Source organism: Gossypium raimondii, chromosome 3 (genome assembly GCF_025698545.1).
Source record: "Gossypium raimondii isolate GPD5lz chromosome 3, ASM2569854v1, whole genome shotgun sequence".
NCBI lineage: Eukaryota > Viridiplantae > Streptophyta > Magnoliopsida > Malvales > Malvaceae > Gossypium > Gossypium raimondii.
In genome coordinates, this window is record NC_068567.1 from 7,118,435 (window position 1) to 7,137,741 (window position 19,307).

The following is a 19,307-nucleotide window of genomic DNA, read 5'->3' on the forward strand; positions in this document are numbered from 1 at the left end:
GCAAACAACGCTTAAGATTGCAAAATGAGTGTTGAACATTTTGATTTTATGGTTGTGTGGCAAACGAATCATGTTGGGTGTTTTGCTTGGCGATGGAAATGTGAGATGTTATGCTGCTTGGACTTGGGAGGTAGGAAGCCCTTTGGTTTCTACTACTTCCCAATTGGCTTTCCTTTCCTGCTTGCCTTAAAGATTTTTTTTCGGCGTAAGACTAGAGCGACATGGAGATGGAAGCATTCTTTTGTTTTTCAACGATGAAGCAAGACTAAGGGTGAGTTTGGATGGGCAGTGTGTTTACCTACGGTTAGTGTAAAAACAGCGGTGGCTGTGAGATTAGATATTGTAGCGATATTGTAGCGTGAGACAAAAAGGAAGCTAAACGCACCGCACCGCATCCAATTGCCTATCCAAACCCACCCTAAGCCTATGAGCTTATTATTTTATATCAGAACAAGTAAATAGAATCCTCTTTTACGTCCCCAAGTGGAGAAATTATTGAGGCAATAAAATATATGATGGAAAAAAAAAGAAATTTGTAGCAATTGGGTTGGAAGATACGAAAGATAAACTTGGACCTTTCTTTCGTGGATGATTCGTTTTTATTTGTTAGGATCCAATTGGTGTTTTTCAGAGTAGGCATTAATTGTATTTAGGTGTTCTTCATTTTATTTTAGACGAATTTTTGTTCTCCCTCCTAAGTATTTCATGATTGACATGGCAAAATATATATATTCCAATGAAAATTAGGGTTTTCTTTTAGTTTATAATTGATTCTAATATTTTGCAAACAATTTTTTTAAAATTCTTTTGTTTCTTTCTTTTAAGTTGGGGACATGAATCTATCACCAATTAACCTCTCTCATCACTCCAAAATAATTTTCAAAAATGAAAATAAAAGAAGGATATAGCTCTAACATTGATTTACTTAGTGGCATACATCGAGAAAGAAAAATCAAGTAATTCTCAACTGATTCTCTTATCGATGACTTCAATTTAAAGAAAAATCAAACAATACTGTTTAAAACAATCGACTTTAAAAAATAGTGTTATATTTTCTTTATAAGTAAACTATATTAATATTTAAAAAGTACTAAGATACTTTTATAGTTAGATCATATTTATATTTCACTCCCCTTAAAATGAAATCTTAAATTACCTGTGCATGTCATCCCATCCTCCTATGGTCTCAAATGGGTGTCATTGGTGGTGACAGATAAAAGATTGTTGATTTAGGATTGTTTAGTATAAGGTTGGGATAAATTAGTTATATATGTCAAAAAATATATTAGTGGTTGATAACACTCTAGAATAACGTATTTTTATGTATTAATTATGTATTTATTCTGAGTATGATCCTGCTAATTTGAGCTATTTATGATCTTTTACCTCATAGGGACTAAATTTGAGGTAAAAGCAAAATTAAGGGCCAAAAGCGTGAATTTAGAGATAAAATGGGCCAATGTGCAACACAAGGAAAAGTTTGTGCCAAAAGTGCAAGCATGGAGGACACAAGGGTTGAAATACAAAAGGAAGAGATTTTATTCTATTAAACTCTATTTTAATTATATTAGGATAATTAATATTGAGATAATTATTAAGGATTATTTTTAGGATTTTATTTTATCTTTATTTATCTTCAATTAAATGTATTTATCTTTTAGGAATTTAAGTAGGATTAGACTATCTCCCCTAGCACTATAAATAGGGGGTGAAGTGACTCAAAAGAGGATCCCATATATTTTTCTCAAAACACTCTCTCCCCAAAAGTTTAAGCTTTTGTTCTTCTCATATTTCTTTTTAATAATATTTTTATTTTTATTTATTTATTTTCTTTTTTACCACAATCATGAGCCACTAAACTCATCTAGCCGAAGGTTGTCAAAAATCCCCAAAAGAGTTCATGAGGCTTAGAATCCGTACTTAGCCTCCTCGCTGAGTATTCATCGTTTTTCCGCACTATGAGGCTGACGCTTCCGTCCATGTCCCTTAAGAAGTAAGTTTTTCAACGTATGCAAAGGCGGTCGCTTTGTATGTTTTAGGAAGGTTCCACAGTCGGTTCGTTAGCTTATTGTGTCAGAGGTTGGCGAGCCCAAGAGAAAAAATGGTGTGGGATTCTCCATTGAGAAGCGTTGATCTAGCATAAGACGATCCCACAGAAGCGATTGTTGGCTAGAGTCAGGTTCCACTAAATCGTAAGTCTAAATCCTTGGAGCTGGTGGTCGTAGGCGTCCTCTTCCACTATAACTGGCTTATTCGGTTTGGGAAGGATCATCTAAAAGCCGAGGATTGAACCCAAGGCAGAACGAGACAACTGGAGGCTGGAATCTCCCATAAGAATTTCCTTTCTCTCAATTCTATTTTTAATTTCTCTAATTTTCGATTCAATATTCTTAAATTTGTTTTTATTTTATTTTTCGTTTTCAAATCCAAACATTTAATTATGTTATTTGTTTATTTTATTTTTTTCAGGCACGCAAGTTTTCTTGGGCAAGATTTTGCCTAGGATTTCACAGAACAAGATATTTTGCAAGTCTAGTCCTTGAGGATTTGACCCTACTTCCCTTTTACTATTTTTTTCATTATTTATTAGGGATATGATATTTTTAGTGTTTTCAACGACCGCATCAGTGGTTAAATAGGTAATTTTATTGAAAATTTAAGAAAACATGTCATTTTTTAAGAGGGAATGGAAAAGTGCGTCTAGTTGGACATATTTTCTCTTTAAATCGCATTTTCTAAATCTTTTAATATAATTTTTTTGTTCATATGGTTAAATGTTAGTGTTTTATACTTAAGTCTCGTGTTCAATTCCTCTCTTCTAAACACATTTTTATTTCATGTTGTTTCAAGCTTTTTTTATTTTAATTAATAAATATATTGTTTTTGTTATGAATATCTTATTAAGTAAAAATATTCATCATGATCAAGATAAAGTTTTGATATACTTTAAACTCTATTAGTTATTAAAATTAAATCTCTACTTCTTTTATACTTCTTATGCCTATAAATAGAGACTCTTATGAAGCATTGTAATCACCCTTTTGATCAATAAAGTACGTCTTCTATTACGTTTATATTTTCTTTGTTCTTTATTCTCTCCATCTCTCTTTATTTTATAACATGTTATCAGCACAATGATTCTCTATTTTTTAAAATCTTTCAAATTCGTCCATAAATCAAATTCATTTTCACTTTAAACTTTCTCCTTACAACTTCATCTTCAATATGTTGAAAAATTCAATCTTAGAATGGATTATGGTTCTTATTTCCAATTTTTATTTATAATCATACAAGTATGGGTAAAGAATAGATTTGGTAATAAACTTTTATATTTCAACCATATTTTTTTCAATTAAGGTATGTCCACTATTACTTTTTATTAAACATAAATTTCACATTCGATGATATTTAACTTTCTTTTTCAACCATATGTTTTTTTATGTAAAAGACATAATTGTGGATTAGATATGTTTGCTATTAATATGACATGTTTTTTTCTGTTTTTTAAGCTTTTTAATTAAGTTGTATTATGCATAATATTTAGATGTTTAAATTTTGATTATGAAATTCTTGCTATTAAATATTTTTGAAATTTTATTAAAATTATGATGGAAAGTATTATTAACCTACCATTTTTTATTAAAGGAAATTTGATAGGAACTATTGAGTCTTATTAACTTGATAATGTTAAATGATTGTATGATATCTTTTAAATTGAACTTATAAATATTTTATTAGAACAAGATAATATTTTATAATATATATGTAGTATTGAAATTTGGTTCAATGTGTATCGGATAATTTTCAAGCATCGTACATGAAAATTTTGTTATTAAATTATTTTACTATTAGATTATAAATGTTATTACGAAAACAAAATTGTTTTACTACTTGTAATAATGCTCGTGATAATAGTCAAGGTGATGACGATGATGTTAAAAATCTTCGGTATATTTTACTATGTTTTATTTATAATATCATGTATATTATAATTGGAGAATAATCATGACAACATGAATGAATAGATTCGATTTAAAATCTACACATGTTTACATGGTAATTATGAAATAAAAAATCAATAGAGGCGTTTAAAAACCTGTCTACCAGATTTGCTGCATTTCCCAAAGTGAATGTAGACATAAAGAAAATAAAAGATATACTCATGGATCACTAAAAGTGGGAATATAATAATAAATAAGAGAATAATGAGAGTTCTCAAGATAACTGTAACTCCCCAAAAATCCCTTATATATCTATTTTCGTATATTTGTGACATAAATACATGTTTGCTTCAGTGGTTAAATGTTTTGGGAAGTGTTTGAGAGGTCCCAAGTTCTAGCCTTAGCTTGAGAAAAATTTTGTTTTTAATTGAATAGACTCCTATCCTTAGCCAGTAGGTTTATAAATAAATGTTAGTGAAATATATCAGAATGGGCCTGCTGGTCTGACCCATTCTGATGGATAAGTAGAGTGGCAAAGCGCTAGTAGTCTTGAGTTCAAGTACTAATGTGCACTAGGGAGTGTGTTATTTTGCTGCGAGTGCCGTGTGGGTGTTTTAGTCTAACCGAACTATTGAAGAGTTGGAGTGAAATTTGAATGAGGTGGTTGAGAGAGGGGTGGACGGTTTTTGGGGAGTGGATTGAGGGATTTGGGGAGAAAAGTAAGGAGTGGAGGCGTTTGAGTTGGACTAGGATGCTCTGAGTGGTTGCAATGGATGTGGTTTAGTGGAGTAAACCAAGGAGTTTGGGGAGTTACCCTTTGATTTCAAAAATCTCTGCAGAACTCTCCTCTACCATCTTTCATTTTTATTTTTTTCTCTGCCTCCATAGTTGAATTATGTTCCTTTCTTCCCCACCCTCTTTTCGTTTTCTTTTGACTTCAATCTTCCTATGTTGCTATCGAGATTTCAAGTACTTTCCCTCTACCTGCCGAATTTTCCCCTCTCCACCTTTTCTTTTTCTTTTGCTTTCAGCCGAAATCCCCCATTGCTGCCATTTTCCCCTCCAATTCTCTTTCTTTTTTGTTTTGTTTTGTTGCCAAAATTTTAAGTGTTTCCCCTTATATTTCGTTTCGGTCTATCTGGCTCCTCAGCTTTTATTTCCGTGCGATAACAATAAGTAGTGTTGTTGTGTTCGTTTAGTTTTGGTTTCAAAATATTTTGATTCTGTTGTTTGTATATAGGGGACGATCGTGAAGCGGTTTTTCTTTCCAACGAATTGATTAGTGCCAGTAGTCGGGGGTGATTGCGGTAAGTGAGTGCATTTGGCTCGTTTTGGTATTAATTAAATTATGCTTTAGTTGTTAAATGCAAGATAGGGAACGCTGCTTGCAGGTTGCAGAAGATTAGGAAGTGCTTAAGCATCGAGAACGACCCATGTGTGTAAAAATAACTTTGAAAACGAGAATCGATGAAAAGCCGAAAATGTGATTGTCGACACCACACCGGCGTATGGTCGCTCGTGTGGTAAGCCGTGTGACCGAACATAGACGTGTGATCAACGAGGCTTGCCATGTACAATACACGAGCGCGTGGGCCCCATACGGGTAGACCACACAGACGTGTAAGAATATTGGGCCAGGTCGTGTGATCCACATGGCCAAGGCCATTTTGGGTTGTGTGGGCCCACATGGGCATACAACATGGGTTTGTGGGCCCATTTTCACTGTTTGATTGCTAAGGTCGCACAGGTCGCCCGAGTCGACTATGGACCTACTGTAGGGTCGGTAAGTTTACCTGGACCCCTTATTGACTGAAATGAATGAAAAACTGTTATATGTTTATATGAGATAGATATGTATGTCTGTATGTTGAGCATGTTATTCGCACTGTACTGATTATACATGATACCATGACATGATTGTATGATGCATTGCATTGGGTTGGGGATTAATATTGATTGGAGAAAGTGTACTGAAAGGCCTCGAGCCTAACTTACTTGCAGCTCAGCTGCAATTACTGCCTAGTGTCGCATTCGGTACTTTTTGGAATGTAAGGATTGGTGGGTTGATTATATCCCCACATGGAGTGTAAGGTTAGACAGAGATGGAGTGTAGTGGATGGTTGGGTAGGACCTGTATACTGTATAATCTGTTACTGTACTGATTATTGTTACTGTAATGGGTCAAGGCCCAAACACATGATTGCTTCTGTGCTGAGATGGACTAAAGCCCAAACTGATATTATCTTTGACACTGAAAAGGGCCTAGGCCCAGACCGTGATTGCTTTCTGTCTATTTGCTTTTTATGGGACTACATACTGAGTTTTTAAAAACTCACCCTTCTGATTTGACTGTACAGTAATCCCTAAACATAGGCAGATCGGTGCGACGGAGGACTCAGCGGTGGCCACACGACCTATTTAATTCGATTTAGTACTTAATTATAATTTCAGTTTTATTTTAGGGGTATTTTACTGTAATAATGGCATCTCTGGATTTTGTTATGTTTAATTTGGGGTTTCTATTATTTTGACTTACAACTGCTAGTAGTAGGGATAATCGAGTTTTCAAAATGAAACAAACATTTTAACAAAATACGCACAAATTGGCAAACTGTTTTAAAAAGCTTCCGCGATAAATAAAGTTTTGAAAATTTATAACGTTTTGAAAGAAAATAACTTATGAATATGAATCACGTTTGAAATTGATCGACACGTTTTGGTATTAAGCAAAAGAGAGTGTAAATAAGTGATAAAGAAATGAGGATTTTAACGACAACTCACTTTACGAAAAACACTTTCATGTGACACCGCCAAATTCGGTCATAACGTCTGGGCTGGGTTTGGGGTGTTACAATAACTTTTCAAAGGGTAAAGATAACTTATGTTATCAATGTGATATGAAAGATTATTAGCCACATATGTGGCGTATGCCCAAATATTTTCTTTCTGATAATATTCTTTGAGGAATGATATGGAAAATGTAATAATGAATTTTATCATTACAGATAGAAAATATTTATCTTATTTGGTATTGAAACAAATATATATTTTTCAATATTTGATAGTACAAAATTAGTTGAAAGCTCCGAAGAGTTAATATATCAATATCTAAAGAGCACAAAATTTGTGATGGTTTTAAAAGACATTTGTAATGGATCTCATATTGAGATTGTGAATGAGGAAAATATTATATTTCATATGAATAAAAAGGGATTGGGTTATTAATTTATATTTATTTTATAATCTTTGTGATATTCTTTTGTCATCATCCCTATTAAAGGGTTAAAACAAAATATTTGACTGTGAAAGATTTACTTATAAACAATAGAATATGATAAATTTATCTAAAACTTATTATGGTTGGATGCACCTAAAGTTGCAAGTTTTTTTAAAAAAAACTGTGAGTATAACTCTACAGTATTCAGAATAAGTTCTCAAATAAAATTACGTGGTAAAATATTACTGATGAGAACTTGCAAGAGAGAAAACTTTTGTATGAAAAGTCATTGGTTATGTACCTATCGTACACCTAGAAAATAAGATCCACTCTCAAAGTTTGTTATTAATAGATTTCTGGGCATTTGAGAATTTTGGCATATTCACTGAAGCGAATATTGCATATAATTGCTTGGAAATTATATTTATTTTGTTGACTTAGTGACTTTATAATATTCACATTGATTTAGACATTTTCAGTAGTAAATGTCACAATAGCACTTATATTTGGATACAAAGTAAAATGAATGATAGTAAAATTATTAATTTGTTACAATTTAGTACAATTGAAACACATGTTAAAATAAACTAGAAGTTTCTTGATACAAATGCATTTACTACTTGGCATGATCAATTAGACCATCCTGGATCATATATAATGCGAAAATTAATTAAAATTCATATAGACATTCATTAAAGAACCAGAAGATTCTTTAATTTAAAATAATTCTCATATGTTGCTTGTTCTCAATTTAATTTAAATTGAGATTTAATGTCTTGTATTTCTTAAACGAATATGGGTCCATTCAACCACCATGAGGATGGTTTTTATCATATGATTTTGGTAGATGCATTTACAAAATAATCACATGCGTTATCAACTCACAACCTGTCGTTTGCGAGATTGCTTGTTTAAATAATTAATTTCAGATTATGCAATTAAAACAATTCATCTTGCTAATGCTGGTGAGTTTACATCCCAAGTTTTCAATGATTTTGCATGTCAATTGTGATAAAAGTTGAACATCTTGTAACTCATGTTCACACACAAAATGATTTAGCTGAATTGTTAATCAAATGCCTCCAACTAGTAGCGAAATCATTACTTATGAGAACAAAACTTTCTATTTCAGCCTGAGATTGTATTGATTTACATATTGTACGCATCAAGCCAATAAATTATAAATACTCTCCATTACAATTGATTTTTGGTCAAGAGTCAAATATTTCTCATCTTACAATTTTTGGATGTGCGGTATATGTTCCAATTGCTTCACCACAACGCACAAAGATGAGTCATAATAAGAGATTGGGAATGTATATTTATATGAGTCTCCTTATAATATTTTTGAGCTATTAATTCGATATTTAGTTATGACATGAGTTGTCAGTTTTCCTAACATTAGTGGGAGAGAATAAAAAGCTAGATTAATAAAATACTTGAAATGAATTATCAATGTCTAAGATCCTCATACAAAGCAATGTGAACCAGAAGTTCAACAGATAATTCATTTTACAAATTAACTGTCAGATTCAATAAATCTCACATACCAGTTGAAAATGCTCCAATACGAATTGATGTCCTAATAGGGCAAACTGTTAATGCAAAAGAAAATAATCCATGCATGAAGCGTGGAAGACCGGTTAGTTCCAAAGATAAAAATCCTCGTAAAAGTAAATGAGCAAACATTCAAGATGATTATTTAGTGAAGGCGGGGGTTTCTGAAGAGACCCATGACATAACTAATTATAAAACTCAAAAAGAGATTTAGGTACCTAAAAGTGAAAATAAAAATGATGAAAATAAAGAGATCTCGATAAGTTATGTCAATACGAAACAAAGATAGAACCGAAAAAAAATATAGTTGTTAACAAAAATTTTGCTTATAATGTTACTATTGAAATAACAAAAGAAAATGAGGATTTTGGGCCTAAATCTACTAAGGAATGTAAAAATAGAAAAGATTGGCCAAAATGAAAAAAATGCAATTCAAACAGAATTGAATTCACTTTCTAAATGTGAAGTTTTTGGACATGTAGTCCAAACACCTAAAGGTGTAAAGTCAGTAGGATATAAATGGGTATTTGTGCAAAAACAAAATGAAATTGATGAAGTTGTAAGATACAAAGCTCGCCTTGTAGCACAAGGATTTTCGCAAAGGCCCGACATTAATTATGAAGAGATACATTCTCCTGTGGTGGATGCAATCACATTTAGATATCTTACTAGTCTGGCAGTACGTGAAAAACTTGACGTGCATCTAATAGATGTTGTTACATCCTATTTATATGACACACTTGATAGTGAAATTTATATGAAAATCTCTAAAGGATTTAAAATCCCAAAAAAATATAGAGTTTCTTGATAAAATTGTTCGATCAGATTAAAGAAAAGTTTATATAGATTAAAACAATTGGGCGTATGTGGTACAATCGTCTTAGTGAATACTTGTTAAAAAGGTTACAAAAAAGATCCAATTTGTCCATGTGTCTTTATAAAAAGTTTAGATCAGATTTTGTGATAATTGTTACTTATGTTGATGATCTAAATATGCTTGGAACTCCTAAAGAGCTTCAAAATACAATCAATTGTTTAAAGAAAGTATTTGAGATGAAAGATTTTGGAAAAATAAAGTTTTATCTTGAATTACAAATCAAACATTTAAAAGATGAAATTCATGTTCATTAATCAACTTATATGGAAAAGATATCAAAGAAATTTTACAAGGATAAAGCACACTCATTAAGTACTCCTATGGTTGTACGATCGTTAGATGTGAATAAAGATTAATTTCGTCCTTGCTAGAATGATGAATAGTTTCTTGGTCCTGAAGTACCATATCTAAGTGCCATAGAGGCATTGATATATCTTGCAAACAACACAAGACCTTATATAGCTTTCGCTGTAAACTTGTTAGCAAGCTTTAGTTCTTCTCCAACATGTAGACATTGGAATGGAATTAAACATGTATTTAGATATTTCAGATGGACCATTGATATGTGTTTATTTTATTCAAATGATTCAAAATCCCTATTAGTTGACTATGCTGATACTGGATACTTATTAGATTCATATAAAGGTCAATCTCAAACAGGATATTTATTTACATGTGGGGGTACTGTCATATCATGGCATTCAACAAAGCAAACATCACTTGCCGCTTCTTCAATCATACAGTAATAATTGCAATGCATGAGGCAAGTTGGGAGTGTGTTTGGCTAAGGTTATTGACGCAACATATCTAGAAGATATGTAATTTGTCTTTACATGAAAAGATGTCAACTATCTTATATGAAGATAATACAGCATGTATAGCTCAATTGAAGGGTGGTTACATCAAAGGTGATACTATAATAGCCTGAATATTCAGTGGTGTCGGAATGGTGATTCGAGATCACTAAATCTGACAAACGAGTAGAAAATATTATAAATTTAGTAAGTATAAGTTAAATGTGAAGTTAGAAAAATTTTTGAAATAGTGAATAGTGTACTAGGAATAAATATTAAAATAATTAAAATCAAAAATGAGGTATCGAGACCTCGAAGCTTTTAAACCGAGCCATAAATATTTTTAAAAATATTTATAGAGTGTCATTGAGTTGGTATTAAAGTTTCGTTAGAAAATTTTAACGTTTGGATAGTTAATTAACTAAAAAGGACTAAATTGAAAATAGTGTAAAATTTGTTAAATTGTGATTAAATAGCTTAAGTGACTAATGAGGAGGGATTTAAAAGGCAATTAGGCCCAAATTTTATGGGCTGGACGGTTGGGTAAGAAAAATCAGCAGAATGTAAGTAGAAATAGGGGCAAAATTGGAAACTTAACAAATTAAACATTTAAAACAAAGACAAAAGTGAAAAATCTAGAGATCTCTTCACAATTTATCAGCAAAAACTCCATAGGAGGTCTGAAACAAGGTGGTTTTCATATATTTGAATCATGTAAGTTTAATTCTTGATTATTTCTTCTAATTTTGTGATTTTGATACTTTTACAATTAGGCCCAACTAATTATTTCATTAGTTTTTGATTTCATGGCTGATTTTGAAAGTTTCTATGAATACATTCTGGAAGTATATGATGAATGAACATGGAATTAAAGCTTTAATTTTGTTATATGATGATTTTATTAAGTAATTTTGATAGAAATTGATTTTAGGGACTTAATTGTGAAAAAGTTGGGAATTAAGGTTTAGTGTTGCAGTTTTGAGTATGAAAGGCTATGTAGTAGTATAAAATAGTTGGAAAAGGTGTTAATCGAAAAAAATTAGATCAATTGAGGGGTTAATTGAGTAGGGACCAAATTGTAAAAATTGTAAAGTTTGGGGTAAAAGTGTAATTTTGAAAATTTAAGGACATAAATTGTGAAATGGATTAGAATAGAATTATATGCTGATGAATGAATAAATTTGTATTTTAGATCGAGAACCCGAAGCAAGCCGAGGAAAAGAAAAAGTAGTTGATTAGTCCCTGAACTTTTGCAAATTCTGCAAATCGACCCAGGTAAGTTCATATGACTGAAATTTAATGATTAAATGTTAATTTCATGAATTATACAATGTATGATGAAATGTATTTATTGTTGAAATGAGAATAAAATAAAAATGTGAAAATCGAATAAATGATCAAATTAAGTGGAACGCCGGATTTGAGTACTTCTGATCAAGTGACAAAGTGATAAGTGGCTACACTTATCTGATCAAGTGATAAAGTGATAAGTGGTAGCTTCAGCTACACTTATCTGATCAAGTGGCAAAGTAATAAGTGGTAGCCTAGCTACACTTATCTGATCAATGACAAGTGATAAGAGGTCATATGTCAAAGTGAAAGTGAAGTACTCAATCTTCCGTAACCGTTCCTTAATTTTGATCAAGGATGGTAAGTGACAAATAGGCCCAAAGGAATTATGGTAAAAGAATAAGTAGTAGTGAGTTTATACCAAGGAACTCACCAAAGATTGTGGTTGACAGGTAAATTTAGTAATGGTGTATATTGTATAAGTGTACAAGTGTTTGGTAAGATTTATGTTTTATGCCTATGAACTTACTAAGCTTTTCTATAAGCTTACATGTGTGTGTTTCTTGTTTTTGTAGATTAACGTATTTATACATTCGGAGGATCGGATCTACATCAAGAATCACACTATCCAAATATACTCCGGTAGATTATGTTAAGCAATTTTTTGGATTTATATGGCATGTATAGGGAATTGAAGTAAAAAGTAAATTTGAATGTTATGGTTATGCGTTAGATATCGAAATATATACATGTTTTAGTTTGAAATGGTTGATTGGTTGAACTTCATTAGTATTTAAATGAAGTAGATGAAATCTTGGAATTGGTTGTGATTTGAAATTTGCAGGAAGGTTAGACAATTATAAAGGGTTATATTGATTTTTTTTAAAATTGCAATGGAGCAGTTCGTGGACAGCAAAGATTGATGTAACTTTAAAATCACCAAAAATATTGGAAATAGAATTAGAAATTGAGTGAGATATGAAATTAAAGCTGAAAGAGTCTACTTTCATATGAAAGAAGTGGAGTAAGCAAAAGAATTATATATTTTTAGATATTTGAATTTCATATGAAAGAAGTGGAGTAAGCAAAAGAATTATATACTTTTAGATATTTGAATTTTAGTGAAACAGGGCAAGAATGTTTTTGAAGTCCCTGTTCTGACTTTAGAAATTCATTAAAATTTGTACAGAAGGAATTATGAGTTATAATTTATATGTATAGATTCCTTAATGAGTCTATTTTCAGTAGAAATAAGTTTAATCACCATATGAAGCCTTTAATAAGAGATAATTAAATTTTAGTGATGAGTGGTCAGGATAGTCGATTAGTGAAACAGGGGAGACTTCAACTAATAAACTGTAATAATTGGCTAAAGAAAAAATTCTGAAAAATTTATGGTGAATAGATATATCAGTCTAGTTTCTGGGAAAATTTACGGATCTAAATTTCAAGTTTCGTAGCTTGAATTATAATTATTTTAGTGACTGCTGTACAGGTGGACAGCTTTATTATGAATGATGAAATTAAATTTGAAAGTAAATTTTTATGCCCCGAACTTTTAAGTTAAGTCAAGTAACGCCTCATGCTCGACTCCGGAAACGGTATTGGGTAAGGGGTGTTACAGATACAACGAAACATATTTCACCAAAATTATTCTTCACCCATGATCTTAAGAAAAGAGTTGATATAAATGTTCAACAAATTCGTTCTAGTGATAATTTAACAGATCTTTTTACTAAGGCATTGCCAACTTCAGCATTTGAAATACTACTACACAAGATTGGAATATGTCAACACAAAAATGTAACATAATGTTGCCATTAGGTGGAGCCTAAAATAAGTTGTACTCTTTTCCTTTAACCAAAGTTTTGTCCTATTGGGTTTTTTTGGTAAAAGTTTTTAATGAGGCAGCTTGTAATAAAAAATTGTGTACTCTTTTTTTTTCATTATGTTTTTATCCCACAAGGTTTTTTCTAATAAGGTTTTAACAAGGCACATTATCTACCAATAGACATCCAATGGAGAGTGTTATGAATATCCTATTAAGTGGATGTCCATCATAATTAAGATAAAGTTTTGATGTACTTTAAATTCTAATAGTTATTAGAATTAGATATCTACTTCTTTTATACTTCTTATTACTATAAATAGAGACTCTTATGAAGTATTGTAACCACCCTTTTGATCAATAAAGTACGTCCTCTATTACTTTCATATTTTCTTTGTTCTTTATTCTCTCCATCTCTTTTATTTTATAACAATTTTCATTTTTTATTTTTAATTAATTTTTAATTAATAACTCTTTTATTCATAAAATCAAATAATTTTAAAAATATGATTATTTTTAGTAGATATAATTTTTATGTGTAATATTTTTTTCAATCCATATCATGAGTGTAATAAATTTTAATATTATATATTTTTGTATGTGTATTTAAAATATTTCACATATAAACATAATGATATTTGAAATAATTAATTGAAATATTTCACATATAAAAATATTTGAAATATCATACGCACAATGTAGATGAAAAAGCAATGATATTTGAAATATTTTACATATAAAAATAGTAATTATATTTGAAATAATTATTTCGCTTTATAATATTAGAAATCACCATACCCATAATATATGTAGAGAAAATAAATATTTGACATATAAATATTATATATAAAATAAAAATATATCAAAAAATTAGTTGATATTTATATTATATATAAAGGAATTATTAATTTCAAATATTTTTAACATAATAATATATGTAAAATATATATTTTTATTATATAATTACATATTTATTATTTGATTTTATGATTAAAAAGTTATTAATTAAAATTTAAAAAAGGATTTGAAACCATATAAAATAAAACTTACAAATCTGTTCAGAAGAAGAGAATTGAACATTTTAATCAAAGGATTGATATGTTAAAAACATTAATATTTAATTATCTGATAAAAAATTAATTATATTAAAAAATCCAGACAATATAACTTAAAAAAAAGAACTTTTTCCGAAAATGACATATTTCCTAAAATTTCAAAAAAAATCGACCTATTTCCCAAATATAATTTTCTTTTCTTCTTGACATATGGCTAACTTAGCCACAAGGTTGAGTTGTTATTAATTTCAATCCTTTGTATCTGAGTGTTTGTTGTTTCTAATTAGATGTCTGTGGCTTTGACCATCATTCCCTGACCTCTTTTATTGAGCCCGGTTGTGTCTTCTCTTATGTAGATTGTCTATTATCGGATCATGCTGTGTCATCTTTATCCCCAAAATGTTTTTTTTTCTTTGAAAAAAAAAACAAAGAAAGAAAGTAAGCAGTATGAAATGGCGAGTTGACTGAAGTAAAACCTCGCTTATTGTTGTATTGTACAGTAGAATTGATGATGAAAAGACATTGAGAATAAAACCCATCGTCTCAAAAGAGAAAACCACCCAAAACGACCGACCCCTCCCCTGTTTCTCTACCACCGAACACCCACCTTTCACTTCCCTCTAACATACGCCCCCCCAACCAACTCTAATCCTGCGCACCTTCTTTAGCTCTCCTCAATCTCATATATTTCCCATCAATTACCACATCATTCTTTGATTCCTTGCTTTTTAGGGTCTCACACGAAAAAGGGTCTATTTTCTTTTCGGCTTAAAAAGCTCAGATCACGTCATCGGATTGTAAACAATCTTGGACGGCGGTGTCGGATTTTGGGTTTTGGGTGTTTTTTTGACGAGAGATGTCTGATGCTCCGGGGATTGATGAATCTGTTCTCGCTCTGCTGGAAGCCATTCGGGCCTGACGGGGAAAATCACGAGACAAACGGCGTTCTTGGCGGCGGCGGCGGTACTACTGGTGGTTCAAGAGAAGGTAAAGACGGCTTGCTTTGGTTTCGGGATATAGGAAAATATGGTTCCGGGGAATTTTCCATGGCAGTGGTCCAAGCAAATCAGGTGCTTGAGGATCAAAGCCAGATCGAGTCCGGTCAATTCGGCACTTTTGTTGGGATCTATGATGGGCATGGCGGGCCCGAAGCGGCTCGTTACGTTTGCGATCACTTGTTCAGCAACTTTCGAGGTTCGTCACTTTCTTTTGGGTTCTTTTAAATAAGTTCAAAAGCTTTCCCAACTCAGAAAAGCGAAATGTTAACTTTGATTTGTTGACATTTGAACTATTTGGGAACTCTTTTGGTACTTTGGTTAGTGTTTAGTAACTATTTATGTTGTTTCTTCTTATTTCTGGCTTAAATAACACCCAGATTTAAGGTGTTCTTTCGATGCTTTTAGAACTTAAAATCAATGAAATATTTAATCTTGAAGATAGGGTGCTGAATCTTTTGAAGTGCTTAGTTTTTCTTTCAGAACCTTTTAATCAGTCGAATGTAATAGTTTTGAGATCGAAGGATTTAGTGGGGCAATTTTTTGTGCTTTGCTACTTGCCTTTAATATGAAAGAATTCCCCTTAATTGCTTTAAATGCTTCTTTGTGTTATGCTGTTTCTTCTTTCGATTCTCGGACAATTTCTAGAAAATGAGCGGTTCTTATGTTGGCATTCTTAGGCTTTGTGTTTATGCAGCAATAACAGCTGAGTCGCACGGAGTTGTGACTGCTGAGACCATTCAAAGAGCTTTTCGTCAAACAGAAGAAGGGTTTACCACGCTTGTGTCGGAATTATGGGGTTCTCGACCCAATATGGCAACTGTTGGTACATGCTGTCTGGTTGGAGTAATATATCAGCAAACACTTTTTATCGCGAGTCTTGGTGATTCACGTGTTGTTCTGGGCAAGAAAGTTGGCAATACTGGTGGAATGGCTGCTATGCAGTTGTCAACTGAACACAATGCAAACATTGAGGCTATTAGGCACGAACTCAAGGAATTACACCCAAATGATCCGCAAATCGTTGTCCTCAAGCATGGGGTTTGGCGAGTAAAGGGCATTATTCAGGTTACATTAACACCTGCATAGTGTATAACTTTTAATCATTGGCACGGATAAATATAATATCCTTGAGTGTTTGGATTTTCATGTAAATCTTTTGGAACCGATTAGATGAAGCAACATCATATGTCTTGTTTCTCGATTTCATAACCTCCTTCATAAATTATCATGTGATGTGATGAATTTCATGACTGTATTTGATGCAGGTTTCAAGATCTATAGGCGATCTTTATATGAAACATGCACAGTATAACAGGGAACCGATTAATGCGAAATTTAGACTTCCTGAACCAATGAACATGCCTATATTGAGTGCCAATCCAACTATCATTTCTCATCCTCTCCACCCAAGTGATTCTTTCCTTATATTTGCATCCGATGGTCTATGGGAACACTTGAGTAATGAAAAAGCTGTGGATATCGTCCACAGTCATCCCCGTGCGGTAAGATTTTGCCCTTATTTCTCTGTTCATCAGTCATAATTTCTCAGAATAAAGCTCTCGTGTCCATTGCAGTTTTAGTCTCTTGTATATGCAGGAATCAGTGTTTTTATGTGATAATGTATCGATACTAAATTTCTGTTTATCTTCAATCATGAGTTCACCATTCACAAACTGAATTGTTTGAAGTTGAGTTTTGTTAGGATATGAGAGATAATCGATGAGTTTTTAAGGTGTTGCTGATGAACCTTTTACAAATGCAGGGGAGTGCCAAAAGGCTTGTCAAAGCTGCCCTACAAGAAGCAGCCCGGAAACGAGAAATGAGATATTCGGATCTTCGAAAGATTGACAAGAAGGTTCGACGTCATTTTCACGATGATATTACTGTTATTGTGTTATTCTTTAATCACGATCTTATATCGAGAGGTGCCATCCAAGACCCTCCAGTATCGATTCGGAGTGCACTAGAACACTGATGATTTATAAACCAAATAGATTTCTGCTTCCTCTGGTTTTTGCTCTGGGGATTCGAAATCGAACTTGAACCTTTAGTTTAGCAAATTGCCGTAAAATGTTAAAAAGAGAGTAAGCAGGCCAAGATTTAGTGCAAATTCTATGTAATGCTCTACTTAATTCAGCAAAAACATTTTGTGACAGTGCTTTATCAGATGAAACATGAATATAGGTGTTTGATTTATTCTATATTGACCCCAATCAACATTCAGTAGACTCAAATAGCTCAAACAGTAACTTGCATGTCTACTTTAATTTGGATCATGTAAATTTGTAGAATTAAGTTAGATTTCAAGTTTGGGTCATTTTTTCATCCGGTTAATCGGTATTAATCGAATTTTTTAATCTTTTAACCGTTAACTGAATTAAAATTTTGTCAAAAATAATTAATTGAACTGAAATATTTCGATTAATTTGGCCAATTAATTGAATTAATAAAATGTATATGTTTTTTTAAAACAAGTATAAAATATATTAAAAATATAAATTGATAATGTTCATTTGGTGAATTATCTAAATTAATTAAATTAAAATGATATATAATTTATATTTATTAATTATTAAGTTTAATTAATTCGATTAATTACTCGATTTCAAATATTACATGTTTCAATCATTTTAAAGTCAACTGATTTGAAATATTTATTCAAATTATTTTTACTCCAACTGTTGATGATGAAATCGTTTCAGAGTTGGATGCGGGACAAATTCCAGTAATCTTTGATCAAAATCAGATCATATTTTTGAGTTTACATCAACATTGAAAAATCTTTTAACCTAACTCAAGTTTTTGTTTGAATTTTCATAAAAAAAAAATATCTTCACTGTTGTGAACAAACTAGTCAGAAACTGAAATGGGTGAAGTAGATCAGATCAGACAAGCTTTGTAGGCTGCAAGCAATTCAATAGAACTGCTAAGCTTGAGAGCTCAGTGCATATTTCGTCATCATAATTACCATGTATTGGAAACAAGGCTTTTATAAACTCAAAACCAAAACCAATATTTTTCTTCTTTCTTGCAAAAAAGGGATCCTCGGTGTTTTTGCTGGTAGTTTTCATCAAACAAAATACATGATCAGGTCTGGAGCTCCCCTTAATTTTAAAAACTCAAATCAGAAATTTATAGAAAAAAAAATTCAGTAAAATTGGGTGTAAAAAAAAAATGGGTTTAGCAGGATGTTATTCACTGCACCTGGTAATACAAAGATTAAAGGCGAAGCGACTCAATTTCCTGCAAATAATATATGCCTCTTTGAAGAACAAACGTGATGGGTAAAATTCCCTTATAACTATGATCATCAAATTACAGGGACCCCATCAAGAGGCAGCTTCTGGAAATTTGCTAAATTTCGTAGAAGAAAAAGCAGAAGGGATAAGGTAAAAGTATCAGGGAAGCCCCTGTACTTAGGGGTAGATTGTATTCGGCCCCCTCTACTGAAAAATTAGACAAATTAGCCCCTCCTTAGACGTGAAATGTTAATTTTAATGATTAAGTATTAATTTAGTCCCTGAGCTATAGCTAAAATATGATTTTAATTTTTTTTTAAACTTCTTAACAATAATTCTAAAAAGTTAAAAAATATTAAAAATAAATATAAATTAGATGGATTAGAAGCCAGGAATGAATTATTAGCCTGCTTAGTTGTTCTTGATTCCGAGAAGCTTCATGGCTACCTCTCAGGTGACAATTGCAGCCGCATTAGCAGGAAAAGCTCTCAGTCTAGGAGGACCCAAGCTT

At 31.8% G+C, this 19,307-nt stretch overlaps 1 protein-coding gene across 1 annotated transcript; it reads left to right on the plus strand.

The window, feature by feature from the left end:
• Positions 1–14,834: 14,834 nt before the first annotated feature.
• LOC105796911 (probable protein phosphatase 2C 42) lies at positions 14,835–17,758 on the plus strand. Its single transcript, XM_012626754.2, has 4 exons — positions 14,835–15,753; positions 16,252–16,622; positions 16,823–17,059; positions 17,320–17,758. The coding sequence occupies exons 1-4, from the start codon at positions 15,423–15,425 to the stop codon at positions 17,530–17,532; spliced, it is 1,152 nt and encodes a 383-aa protein (XP_012482208.2). The 5' UTR covers positions 14,835–15,422; the 3' UTR covers positions 17,533–17,758.
• The last annotated feature ends 1,549 nt before the right edge of the window (positions 17,759–19,307 follow it).